The sequence below is a fragment of the Osmia bicornis genome, unplaced genomic scaffold (genome assembly GCF_907164935.1).
Source record: "Osmia bicornis bicornis unplaced genomic scaffold, iOsmBic2.1, whole genome shotgun sequence".
Taxonomy (NCBI): Eukaryota; Metazoa; Arthropoda; class Insecta; order Hymenoptera; family Megachilidae; genus Osmia; species Osmia bicornis.
Window position 1 is genome coordinate 356,943 of NW_025791458.1, and position 13,118 is coordinate 370,060.

General features: G+C 35.6%; 1 protein-coding gene and 1 long non-coding RNA gene across 18 annotated transcripts in view; both read left to right on the plus strand.

Annotated features, from left to right (window-relative positions):
* Positions 1-6,003, plus strand: part of LOC114881174 — a 56,605-nt gene extending 50,602 nt beyond the window's left edge. For 7 of the 16 annotated variants that reach the window (XM_046289957.1, XM_046289949.1, XM_046289952.1 and 4 more), the window contains 6 exons: positions 17-574; positions 3,217-3,417; positions 3,568-3,804; positions 3,867-4,119; positions 4,189-4,272; positions 4,362-4,599. Coding sequence is in view for 1 of the 16 variants with exons in the window: in XM_046289963.1 (XP_046145919.1) it covers positions 559-574; positions 3,217-3,417; positions 3,568-3,804; positions 3,877-4,115 (693 nt within the window). In the remaining 15 variants the exon portion in view is untranslated. The other 9 variants (XM_046289951.1, XM_046289963.1, XR_006830479.1 and 6 more) reach the window with 8 other exon arrangements.
* Positions 6,004-6,118: 115 nt separating this feature from the next.
* Positions 6,119-11,931, plus strand: LOC114881175. 2 transcript variants are annotated; one of them, XR_006830481.1, is made up of 9 exons: positions 6,119-6,232; positions 6,301-8,068; positions 8,147-8,393; positions 8,483-9,396; positions 9,535-9,738; positions 9,833-10,002; positions 10,079-10,158; positions 10,235-10,330; positions 11,847-11,931. It is a non-coding gene; the product is annotated as an uncharacterized LOC114881175 (long non-coding RNA). The 2 variants fall into 2 exon arrangements; XR_006830480.1 differs by lacking the exon at positions 11,847-11,931 and having other exon boundaries at positions 10,235-11,108.
* Positions 11,932-13,118: the final 1,187 nt, after the last annotated feature.

The window sequence follows — 13,118 nt, forward strand, 5'->3', positions numbered from 1 at the left end:
AAATTATTTTTAACAGGACTGTTTAAAGAATACAATTTTACGGCTCAAATGAACTATTTAATTTCTTTTATATTATTAAATTTTATTATGTATTGCGTTATATATAAAAATAATGTATACATATATATGTTAAGTATTTACTTTGGTATGGGTGACTCTTTATGAAGTGTATTAATTGGTGATCAAATCAGTGTCGTTAACAACATTATGAGCCGTAGAATTTAAATGCCGAGACGAATCGACACATCGCTAACATGCAGATAGACTCCGGTGTCCGTAAGAGGGAGTGAAGACAACATAAAAGTGAGAGAGAGAGAGAGAGAGTAATATTCGGAATATCCCTTTCTTTTTCTTTCTAATGGATGTTCTAGTGGTGGAAGAAAAGATAATAGAGCAGGGGAGAGCTTGCTGTCGTGGATGGTAGATGTTGGATGACGACTTGCATTTGTTTGGTGGTATCGCGCAATATCACGTATATATGTGAATATTAGAAGAAGAAAGTTTTGAAAATGGTGACAGTTTGCTGTATGTATAAATTTGAAGGTGAAATGATTCCGGATGCTTCTCTTCATACGTAAGTAGTGTAACAATGTTATATTTTTCTTTATGCAAGACATAAACTTTTGTGATTTCTGGTTATGTAGAATTTATTTTTACCGAATGTATTGTGACCCTTTTTTGGGGTGCACTTTATACAATATCTGGAAGTCTATATAATTCGTTGGGCGCCAGCCACGTTCGCGTGGTGATTTGGGAAAAAGGGAAATTGGGGTTTTTATACAATAGTGGGGACTCGCGGCTCGACCTCGGTCGAAACTCGCGGGTGGGGAATCTCGGGGTGGAAGGTTCTAAGGAGGTTCGCACGTTACGCTGTCGAGAAGGGGTCAAAATAGGGGGAATCTTTAAGGGTAGGAGAAAAGGATGGTACGTAATATCGCGATTGGGTAAACTTTACTTTACCGGACCCAAAATTTTGGACCTTTTTTTTTTTGATTGATAGGTTTTTTTGCGTAGAATCTGAAAATGCAAGTCTCGACTTTAGAAATTCAGTGGTTAAAAAGTTATAAGCGTGTAAAGTTTGACATTTTTAGCGGATTTGCTACGTTACTGTGACGCCATATTGCCTTATATGTATAACCTGATTAGTTCTCACATGGGCAGTACAGTATGTTTGTAAAATATATATAAACCTAACTAACTCAGACAGTATCAAATGTACGGTTTGACTGTACCCGCCAAAGTAGTCGGCACCCACATGAATCTGCCTGCAGCTAGCGACACCGTTCATTGGACAAGAAGTCAATATGGCGTCACAGTAACGTAGCAAATGCGCTAAACATATCAAACTTTACATGCTTATAACTTTTGAACCATTGGATTCCTAAAGTTGAGACTTGCATTTTTGGATTTCCCGCATCAAAAACTATAGATTCAAAAAAAAAAAGTCCAAAATTTTGGGTCCGGTAAAGTAAAGTTCACCCTCGCGATTTACAATTGCGCGGACGTAGAAGGTGGTCGTTGCCGGACTCAGAATTCACAATTATAAGAATCTTAGGGACTCACCACCGTTGCAGCACACTCGTACACACACACTTAACCGGATCCTACTCAATCTCTTTCCCAATACGCTTCTCTTAAATCTCACAAAATCGCTCTTTACAATACTCGCTTTCGTACGCTAAATGCCCATTGCTCGCTCGTCGCCGTTGCGGCGACGGCGAGTCCTTCGCAAGGACTTTTAGGGAGGGGATATAGATCGGGGATTGGTTCTTCTTCTATGTTGGGCGCTAATTGGGCAAGGGATCTATCGATTGGGGATTGGCCAGTAATTGGGATCGATAGGACTGACGGAGATTCGGCGATGCTGGCTGCGGGCTGAGGGTCCCCCCAAAATCTGCATTTTACGACATTTTTTTGAATTTTTGATTTTTCACGCCTAAGATTTACAACCAAAAAATCTGAAAAAATTCACAGTCATAAATAAGCATGTCTAGAATATTTTAGAATTTTTTCAGATTTTTTGTATAATGTTAAATAGGAGAAATATGGCAAAAACGGTAATATCTATCTTACCCTATAACAACCCTCCCGGTTGAGATACAGGGTTGAAACTTGGTGTACCATGGTTTTTTGGGATAAGCTATCGAATGGTGCATTGCTAAGTATAATCGGCTCAAGGGCACTTTTAACCATCTTATCCTACTACATATACCCTTTCTAAACATATTTCTTTCTTCTTCTTTTTTCTTTTTTTTATACCAATAAAGGAAAAGTTTTGCACATAGTAAATTGTATTTAACTGTTTAAAGGACGCGCTAATTTAAAGGAAATTATTTTATGATTACCCATAAAGTTTTGTCCAAACAAAATCGAAATAATACACCAGAAAGAAGAAAGATGAACGATTTTTAACTCTATTTATAATTTACACAGCCTCCACAAGCACATATGTATTTGAAATTTTTTCACAAAGACTGAAAAACGTATTTCTAATGGTCGTTTATGATGTGAAGCTGGAACGATTAAATGCATCTACGTCATGTCTTCCGAATTAGAGTTTAATTATTAAATGACATTGTTAAACGTTTTTTACACCCTTCATAAACATTTATAATTTATATATTCTGATTCAGTTACTTTGTAACAGTTTTAAATTCATTACGCAGATATTTAAATACCTTTTCTCATCGCAATAAAATCTTATTCTTTAATTATAAAAACTTTTGTTGGTTACGTGAAAAATCGTAGAGCAATGGATATAACGACAAATTTCGAGATTCCAACGATAAGAATACATTATTTCTATTTTGCAGAATCTATCGTACAAATTGATCCTAATATATAAATAAATAAATTATTAAAGAGGGGGGTGGGATTCAGTTCATTTGATCAGTTATTTGTATGCGATATTATGTAAAGTAACACAAATTAGATAAGAAATAAATAGGAAGTAATAAAAAGAAAATTATCGTAAAATTGTACTTTAATTAACAGTCATACTGATCCAGGTGGTGGGGTGTTTTAGTGTAATTTTAAAGTCAACGACGACGATGATACTGGTCTCAAAGGCGGTACTTTTATTTGAGTAACATCTTTCCGTAACCCAAGTCTCGTTTATTTCAAGTTTTATATAGACTATCCAAATATAAATCGTTAAACTAGTAAGCCTAATAAAGTTATCATTAATTCAAGAACAATAAATTATTCATTAAGCAGAAAGGAGTACAAAAGGATCAAGATCATGTATGATATGTGTGTCGATTAATGCACTCGAACCAGAGCCAGAAGCGCTGATGGGAAAGTTATCTGGTTATGCGATTACCACCGCAATACAACAACTAAATTCGACCAGATGCCGAAAGGAAATGGAGGAATACCGTGATGCAGTGAATCATCGTGTATTGTGGAGTCTGAAAAGTTAGTAGTGCCCGTTCTGACCCCTATTTACTTAGTTATGCCACCTTTCCTTTTCGTTTTTGTATCAATGCTTCTTCGTCAGCTGAAACAACTGTTTCCGTATTCAACATTGCGGATTGCATTAAGAAATGGAACGTTGTTATTTTCAAGTGCTGGATATAAGCGGACAGTCGTCGTCTGGATTCGTCTTCGGTAGCAACTACTGGACGGGAAACAGGCAACGGTGCACTCAACCTAGCCAGAAGCGATTTTTACTAATATCAGACAAGCATATAAGAAACAATTCCATCTATCGTAATCCACCTGAAGAATTCCCACCATTTGAACTGAACTTCTTTAGCGCTCATGTCCGGCATAGTAGCACTATATGTACAATATCTCGTGGAGGTAAGCATATGAATCCTTTGCGATATCATCATCACTCTATCTCAATTTCATCATTTTCGCAGGACATAACAGTGCTCGGATTTTGTCTACCTGCGTCCTGCGGCGAAAACGAAGTAGGCACAATACTAACGAAAATGTTCGACGATAGACTTCTTCTAATCGGACAACTCTATTCGACAGAGTTTAAGTTGATCAGAATCTTCAACTTGAAAGACGATCATACGTGGCTTCTCAGCGGGAAGATGATAACCATCCTGTATGTAAACGCGATAAGAGGTCGACGGGTTCTATTTGAAATAATTAAATACTGATGGGGTAATCAATTTTCTGCTCATAGTTTTATTTTCACTTCATTATTTTAATGAATATTTATTTTCACTTTAGTAGGCACGTTATACGATGTCTTCGTTTACCAGAGGTATTTGTATAGAAACAAATTGTTTCCTAAGAAGAACCTCAACACTATTGGTAAGCTTGGAATAATTATTTTGAACTGATATGCCATAATGCTATTTTAAGAAATGACTAATAATTTCAAAAAATGGAATTTAATGCAGAAGAGAAAGGAAGTCCGTCAGAGATGAAGCCAATCAGAGATGAAGTTCTCAGCCTATTTCAATATCAAAAAGATATTCAGTGTAGAAGACACCAGTTCAGGAAATATGTTACTATTTCATGGATTAAAATTCTTTGGAATGATATGAATCATTTTTGCACATTCGTTGTTCTACGTAACAAATGTTCTAAGTATGGCAATCGTTAGTGGAAATAAATGAGATGCTCATAAATTAAAAATTTATTACAAACTAATAATTTATTACAGTTTTTTCCCTTCAATTTCATTAGTTTTTCATTTTTTCTTTTTTGCTTAATAAGCATACTCAGGAAGATTTGATTTCTACAGATAACAGAACTGAAGAGCTCATAGTGTCTGCTAATTTTGAAAGCCAAATTATTTCTAACGCGACATTTGCTGTAGACACTTTCTTCTTCGTCAGCGGTTTTCTGTTGTCATTTGCATATCTAAAGGGGCAAATGGAAGGAGGAAGAGTAGTGTCGTTACGCAAAAATGTAATAATTTTTATCGTGGCAGTCATCAGAAGATACATCAGGTATGGCAAATAGTATATGAAGGCTATAAATATAATATACGGAGTCGTATATCACTACGCTTTATTTATAAGAAATTTTCTATCAAATTCAGAAGACTAACACTTGTATACTTGATTACAATACTGCACTTCTCTTGGTACGAAAAGATCTCGCTGTACTATTTCGACGAGCCTATGCATGAACTATGCTCGAAATACTGGTGGAGAAACATCCTTTAGATCAATAATTTCTTCAAACGAAGCCACATGGTGTGTATAATTTTATTGAAAATATAAAATATAAATAAATATACTTTACTGAAAGAACTGTCTAAATGAAAGAACTGTATCAGTGCATGACCCCCAGTATCTTTCCAATGATATGCAGTTCTATATTTTTGGTCTCTTTCTGTGGATCTTATCGATCAGGCAAGTGGATAGTGTATGTCTCGTAGGTTGGACGCACAATATGAAACATTAACTTACACATGCTTACGACCATGGATGAGAATACAACCGCATATAGTAGGGGTGGAAACGGCTGTGTTTCTTACAAAACTGAATTTTAAATTGCACCTATCGAGAGTAATTAATCACTTCTAGTTAATCTTTATTACCCCATTGTCATCGTTAGACGTTCCTATACGGAGTATTCTTTTGTCTGTGCTTCAGAAAACATTAGCTGCCTGTTGGTTCCTCAGCGTTTTCTGTAATTGCTCCATTCTGTTTGGTATCTCAAATAGAAACATGTCGCTTGGTATGTCAGTTCTTTACGAGGCATTTAGCAGATTTGCTTTGAGTTTTGGAATAGCGTGGCTGGTAATCGCCTGCGTCACAAACAATGACAGTAAAATACTTTCCTTATGCAAAAATACTATCCACATTTATTGCAACTGTTTTTTTTCTTTTCATCTCTATCTACATTTTTCTTTTTCTTTTGTTCTTGAAACAAGCAACATACAATTGGTAATAAATATTGAAGAGTTGACAAGTAACTTTTGTTTATATTTAAAATTGCAGGTATCGTAAATAAATTTCTCTCGTCACCGTATTGGATCTATATAAACCTGCTGTAATAATGGTAGTTACTATGGGTAGCAATTACCCCTTCCAGTTTGCCTTGCCAACAAACGTAAGCTTATAACTGGTATTGATATATCTCTTAAACAACATCACGGTGTCAAAAAGAAAAGAAAAAAATCGTTTCTATCATTTCAGGTCACGACGGGTTTCGGCCTATGTATAATGATCTACATTTGTGCTCTGATATTATCCGTGACTGTTGAATTACCGATGACATACTTTCAATCATTTATTACTTTCAGTCCAAAACTAAAGTGAGTATATTCAGACCTGTATTGTACTTAAGCATTTTCTCATTAATCGACGACACTGATTACCACAGGAGTGCACAGACGTGAAGGGAAGAGTCAAATTTACAGAAGAAGTGTTTGCAAAAAAGTTTGCAAACATATTTTTTTTCCTTACCAACGAGCATCTTGTATATGTATATGTATATAGGCAAAGTAAATTTAGTTATTAATAACGCAGCGACCGAAAAGGAAAGAGAAAATTGATCTACAAATAACTACAGACCATTATATGATGAGAAAGAATCCTTGCTGCGCTATGAGTGAACCGATGAATGTATTCTAGCCGGTGCTGGTGTGGTCACCGATCGGGTTGCTCGACTCGACTGGCTTGTTCGTAGGGACCTACATCGAGCTGTTTCTCCAGTTCTTTCTTGAACGCTGAAAGTTCTCTTGTTCGCTGATAAACGGGGATGCTTTAGAAGTAAACGATAGTCATAAATAAACAAATAAGAAATCATCAATAATAATGGAGAGTACTACAAATACGTCTCGATGCCAGACATATGTAATCGCATTTATTTGTAAGGATTTATGCATTCCTTTTACGCAAAATCTCGCAAATCGGATAGGTGTAAAATATCGACGGTTTTGAAATCTCGGGTTATCATAATATTACGATCCTATTACTATGTAACATCTTCGAATACATTAAACAAGTACTTAAATCCTTCTTTTTGCACCGTTTCTTTCCTGATTTCAATAAATGCTTCTTTTTCTATCGTTGCAATAACTCTGGTTGGTTGCGTCAAAAGCCGGGCTCTCCTGGAGTTATATCGAGTGACGATGGGAGGGGACTCATTCGACAGGGTTCATCGAGGGCAACAAACGTCCTAATAGGAGGTATGACCTCAGAGGTCGGGAACATGGTGAAACTTCAACCTAACCTAACCTAATCTAACCTGATCCTCATCAGAAGCGATCGCTCCTCTCCCCTGTTCTTCCTTTCCTCCTTCTCCTGATGATGACGATCATGTCATCCTCTTTCGCATCATTTCTTAATCGGAGGAACGAGAGCGGATGATCCCGTTCGGATCAGAGGGTGGCTGCTGCTTCACTCCTCTCCATTCCTCCTCCAGGCCATCATCATCCTTGCCATGCTTTTGGCTTCATGAGAGTCTCCTCTCCTTGACAAGGATTTTAGGCAAGTCACCACTTGCTTTTCTCTTCTCTCCATCGCCATCTCCATCCATCATCGTCATCATCTTATGGTATCATTTTGACCATGTTCCCGGGTTCGGAGGGCGGACATCTAGGGATCATAAGACTTCCCTCTCCATGCCCTGTCGAATGAGCCCCCCACATCGTCACCCGACATGTCTCCTGGAAACCCAAAAGCAGTACAGTGTAATATGAAAAAAAAAAAATTATCGTAAACTTGTACTTTAATTAACGATCATGATGAGGTGTTCTGGTGTGTCTTTAAAGACGACGACGACAACGACGACGATGTAAGTCACAAAGGCGATGTTCTCAATTGGGTAACTTCATTCTGAAACCCAGGTGTTTTCCATTTCAAGTTCAACTTATTGTTAGACTACTATCCATATGTTAATCACAAAACTAGTGATTGCATCAAGTTCAGAGTTAACTAAGAAGCATTAAATAATTTACTGGATACAATGAAGTACAAGAGGATCAAGATCATTCTGGTAGCATGCATATGCGTGTCGATTAATGCACTCAAACCAGAGCCAGAAGCGTTGATGGGAAACTTGCCTGGACTAAATTCGACCAGATGTCGAAGAAAAATGCAGGTATTCCGGGACGCGGTAGACCATGGTGTACTTTGGAGTTTGAAAAGTCAGTAGTGTATTTTCTTGGGTAAATCTTCACTGCAAATGGACACAATTAAAAATGGGATGTTGTTGTTATTTCTAGTGTTGGACGCGAGCGGAGAACCAACATCAGGATACATTTCAGGAAACAACTATTGAATGGGAAGTAGACAAGAATGCAAGTTCCTTAGCCAGAAGAGACGATTTCCATTGTTAGAGAAGAAGATTCGAAATAATTCAATCTACCGCAATCCAGCTGAAAAGTTTTCACCTTTCGAGCTCAACTTCTTTGGTGCTCATCTCACAGTCAGAATGGCACTGTGCAGTATTATACGAGGGTTCCTATTGAAGTACGAATGATTCCTGTTTTTCTCAAGCTGATAGAGGCAAACAGGAGAATAGAGGAAACCTAGTATCTCTAAAATGACAATCTTTTTAGGAGATAATAGTGCTCGGATTTTGTCTATCAGCATCCTGCAGCGAAAACGAAGTGGGTACAATGCTAAAGAAGCTATTCGACGATAGACTTCTTCTAGTTGGACAACTCTATTCGCCAGACTTCGAGTTGATGAAAATCTCTAATCTGAAGGACGATCATACGTGGCTTCTCAGTGGAAAAATTATTACGATTTTGTACGTGAATGCGATTACAGATTAAAAGATTCCAAATTTAAATGATTAAATGCCGATCGAATGTAATTTCAATATTCAATTTTCCCTGTTCGTAAATTTATTTTAACAGTATTATTCGGTACAACGATAGTAGCTACGTTATACGATATTCTCATCTACCTGAAACGTCTACAGAAAAAAATAAACGACGACACTATCGGTAAGCGATACGTAGTTTACTAGTAATAATAGAATTCAAGAACGACACGGAGGAGAAATCGGAATATAATGAAGAGGATGCTGTATCATCAGAACTGAAAGCAGAGAGTCGAATTGTAAAAATCCTTATGATTCTCAGCTTATTCGAACATGAAACTGTTGGTAGCACTAGTAATTTCGTACAGGGTTGGTGATATTGAGGAGAAGACGGAGAGGGGTGAATAGAGACGAATGCAAAAAGGCAAGCATGGAACAAGTCACAAGTAAAAAGTAAAATCATTGAAACTGAGAAGACTGATTGGTTAATTTTTTTTATATCGTAATAATTTAAGTTATGTACAGTTTATTTTTTTCTTTTCTAAATATATATATGTATATATATATATATTCGTGTAAAACATAAAAAATGTATTAATTATAACCCATAACCGAACACGTGCAAACAACAGAAACATATAAATATACAAATTAGAAAATAATTCAAAAGATTTGAGAGCGTTTCATGAACGTGTTGGAATGAAGGTGTTTGGAATGATATGGATCATTTTTATGCACATTATGTTATACATATTGAATGTTACAGGTAAAGTAAATGTAGTTACTTGAATCAATTCATTTATTCATACAATCTCTAATCTTATGGTGTTCCGCTAAGTTTAGGTAACAAGGCAGAAATTTATATAATAACCAGCAATATTGAATCGCAAATCTTAGTCAATGCTACACTGTCCGTGGATACATTTTCTTTCTCAGTGGTTTCCTCATGGTGTTTGGATATCTGAAATTACAAAGAAACGAAAATAATGTTTCATTTAGCAGGAATGTAATGACTTTCATTAGTGCAATCTTCAAAACATACATCAGGTACTCTCAGGCTTTCTTGATGTTCATTAAACCGTTATCTTGATTAAACCGACTCGATTTGTGCATATAAAAAATTCTAACTAAAATTCAAAAGGTTTACATCAACATACTTGATTGGAATATTGTTCGTCATCATAAACTTTGCTTGACTTGAGAAATTTTCGTTGATGTACATATTTCCATGAACCGATGCACGAAGTATGCTCAAAATACTGGTGGAGAAATATATTCTACATCAATAATCTCTTCGAATGAAATAATATGGTATGGTAAATCTAAATTTATTGGCAATATAAAATTATTGGCGAATGTATACTTAACAGAGAAATAATTGTTTCAGTGCCTGACATGGAGCTGGTACATCGCCGATAACATGCAGTTCTTTGTTTTTGGTATCTTTGTATTGATTTTATCAAGCAGGTAAGTGTCAAGAACCTTTTGCTTTGCCTACAATGTAATTCGTAGAAACTTTTCATTGTAATTTAATCACTTTCAGCTACTACTACACTGCCCTAAGCTTAAGCATTGCTACTATATTTTTATCCATGTTGGTGCACGCTTATATAACATACGACACAGGATACATTCCTACGTGAGTGTAAAAAATATTTGTTTATTTATTGTATATTAGTTAAATATGGAGAATCTAAACGCGGTACACTTTATAAATTCGATATGCAATTTGAAATGACTGCTTCCATGTACATGCGACCACGGATGAGAATCTCACCGTACATAGTAGGGATGGGCATATCGGTGTTTCTTGCAAAATGCAATTATAAGTTACATCTGTCAAGGGTACCTAATTACCGATCCTTTTTTTTTTTCAATATTACAATAATTTTAAAGTTTTCAATTTTTGCAAAAACACCTTACTCACTGGTGTTGCTATACATATAAGAACAGCTATTGAACTACGTCGAATTTTTTCATTATATTGATTTTTGCACAAATGGCGTATGTTTTAAGAGAAAATGTAAAATTTCCAGAAAAAATCCCCAGAAAATTATTTATAACAAAAGAACTATTCAATATAATGAAAAAATTCAACGTAGTTCGATAGAGAATTCAGTTTTGAATATACTGTTAAATTTTCAAATCGATTGGTGATGATCTATTTGATTTATGAGTCTGGCCAGTTTGAAAAATGCGTTTAAGTCTTCAGTAATAGGCGCAGCAGACCGGGCGGGGCTGCGCCAAAATTCGAAATTCGAGTACTTAGAGATTTTCCCCGCCCATAATCTTTTGCCATATCATTTTTAAGACATTAAGGCACCTTTTAAGCAAAAAAAAAACAAATTTCGATTTTTTCAAAATTCTAGAGTGGCCTAATCCCTTAACGTAGCATTCAATTCAAACGTTTATTAATTATTCCATTTCAATCATTTTTATTTGTTGTTTAGAACGCTTAGAATTTCCTTTCTTACATTATAATAGGCGACAAGAGATTAGGTTCCGTTTTCATTTTAAACAATGACTAAAAATGTTCAACCAGTTAAATTTTTTTATTGTGTGATGCCAACGGGGTGCTGAGCCGTTCGTTCGCGACCTACGTCAAGCCCCGCTTTTGTAGCCGACGCTGCCGTCTCTAAGCCCGCGCGTTATGCGCGCTCTGATTGGTCAGTGTTTTTCCATAATAATTCAAAAACGAAGCTTCGAACAACATTTTGGCGAAGGAAAATGTTGTTCAGAATCACCACAGCTACCACCTCCTCAAAGGACTAACACTCTTTACAGGACACCCTGTATACATATATAGAATTCTTTGCATAACCATTTCATAAAGAAGAATGAAAAATCGATATGCATCATATACGTGTTGTCGTCTCAAAGAAGGGATAATTACTTATTATTACTTTAGCCACATTCGTGGTATAAAATTTCTTCTTTCCTTTCTTTCCCAACCAACTGTATGTCATGGCTAAATCATTGGTGAGTAATGTAGTCATAACTCGTTTCATAAAATCATTATTATTACCACCTCCTATAGTTGCTAATTCGTTCACCTGCAAATTAAATATGTTCTTAGAATCAAGTGTGAACTATATTGTTATAGTCAATATATTTTATATAATTACTGCATTTCTGTAATTATCTTCATGTTGTAGGTGCATCTCGAGTTTCCGCATTTCTTCTTCTGTATTCAGTGAATAGAAGAAATATCGATTTTTTATCCGGAGGTAAAGTCGGCCTTTGCTTTAAATGGTTTTCAATAGCTTCAACTCTTGTTAAAATATCTGATAATAAACTTCGTTGAAGGTGCAGCTGCTCTATTATTGGTTTAAAATATGTTTCCATTGTGTTCTCACTCGGTGAAGTTTCCACTCTGTTTGAAGAAGTTTCTTGGTTTTCTGAAAAATTCAATTTTTTAAGCACCACGTTTACAAATATTTTCGTACATACATTAGAATCTATACAGATCTATACCAATAATTACAGAATTTGTTGATATAAGTTTCTTGTGATGAAGTTGTGATGCAGTTTCTTGGTTTTCTGGAAAATTAGATTTTTTAAGCACCACGTTTACAAATATTTCCGTATATACATTAGATTCTATACAATCTATAAACTTACCAATAATTATAGAATTTGTCGATAACTTTCCTTTCTTTTTCAATATAGGAGGCAAAGGTAATATCGAGTCTGATATCGGTACTTAATAACTGCTTCCGTTCCTTATTTCTTTTCTTATTCATTCCTTCTACTTCTTATTGTAAGTCAGAAGTATCTTCCGCGGTTTTCGCTTTCGCCCTGGCTTTTGCATAATCATCTGAAAGGATTTTTAAATATCATGTAATAATTTTAATCTCATTTTATTATAAAATCTATAACTTACCAAATGTGTCATTCGAAAAAAGTTTGTCCTTGTGTTTTTCCCAGCTGTCGTTCACCGGCTCACATTTTTTTATTGCATTTGAGAGCCTGGTGTACGGTAAAGATAGCCAATGACAATAGTCATCTACCACCCATGCTGACGGTACCGCTTCTATCGTACCATCTTTCATAAATTGTATAATGTTCCACCGGTTCATAATTCGTTCTGAAAAATTCATATGTTAATCAAATATGATCCTGAATCCGTAAATATACAGGGTGGCCCACATAACTCTTAACAGCTCAATATCTCGAGAACTATGACATCGATTTTAAAGTTCTTAGTCTTAAATTGCATGGATCTGAAGGACCTTTCTAACTACATAAACATGATGTAGCCCCCGCTTCTTCTTTAATGGTGGCGGGGGTACTTTTATAATTTTAAATGGAACCCCTTATAAAATGATACATATTTAGATTCTACAGGAAAAAACAAGTAAATTTTGTCTGAAACATTTTTTGTCAGATATTTCCAAGATGAGATTATAACAGTTTGAAGTTTCGAC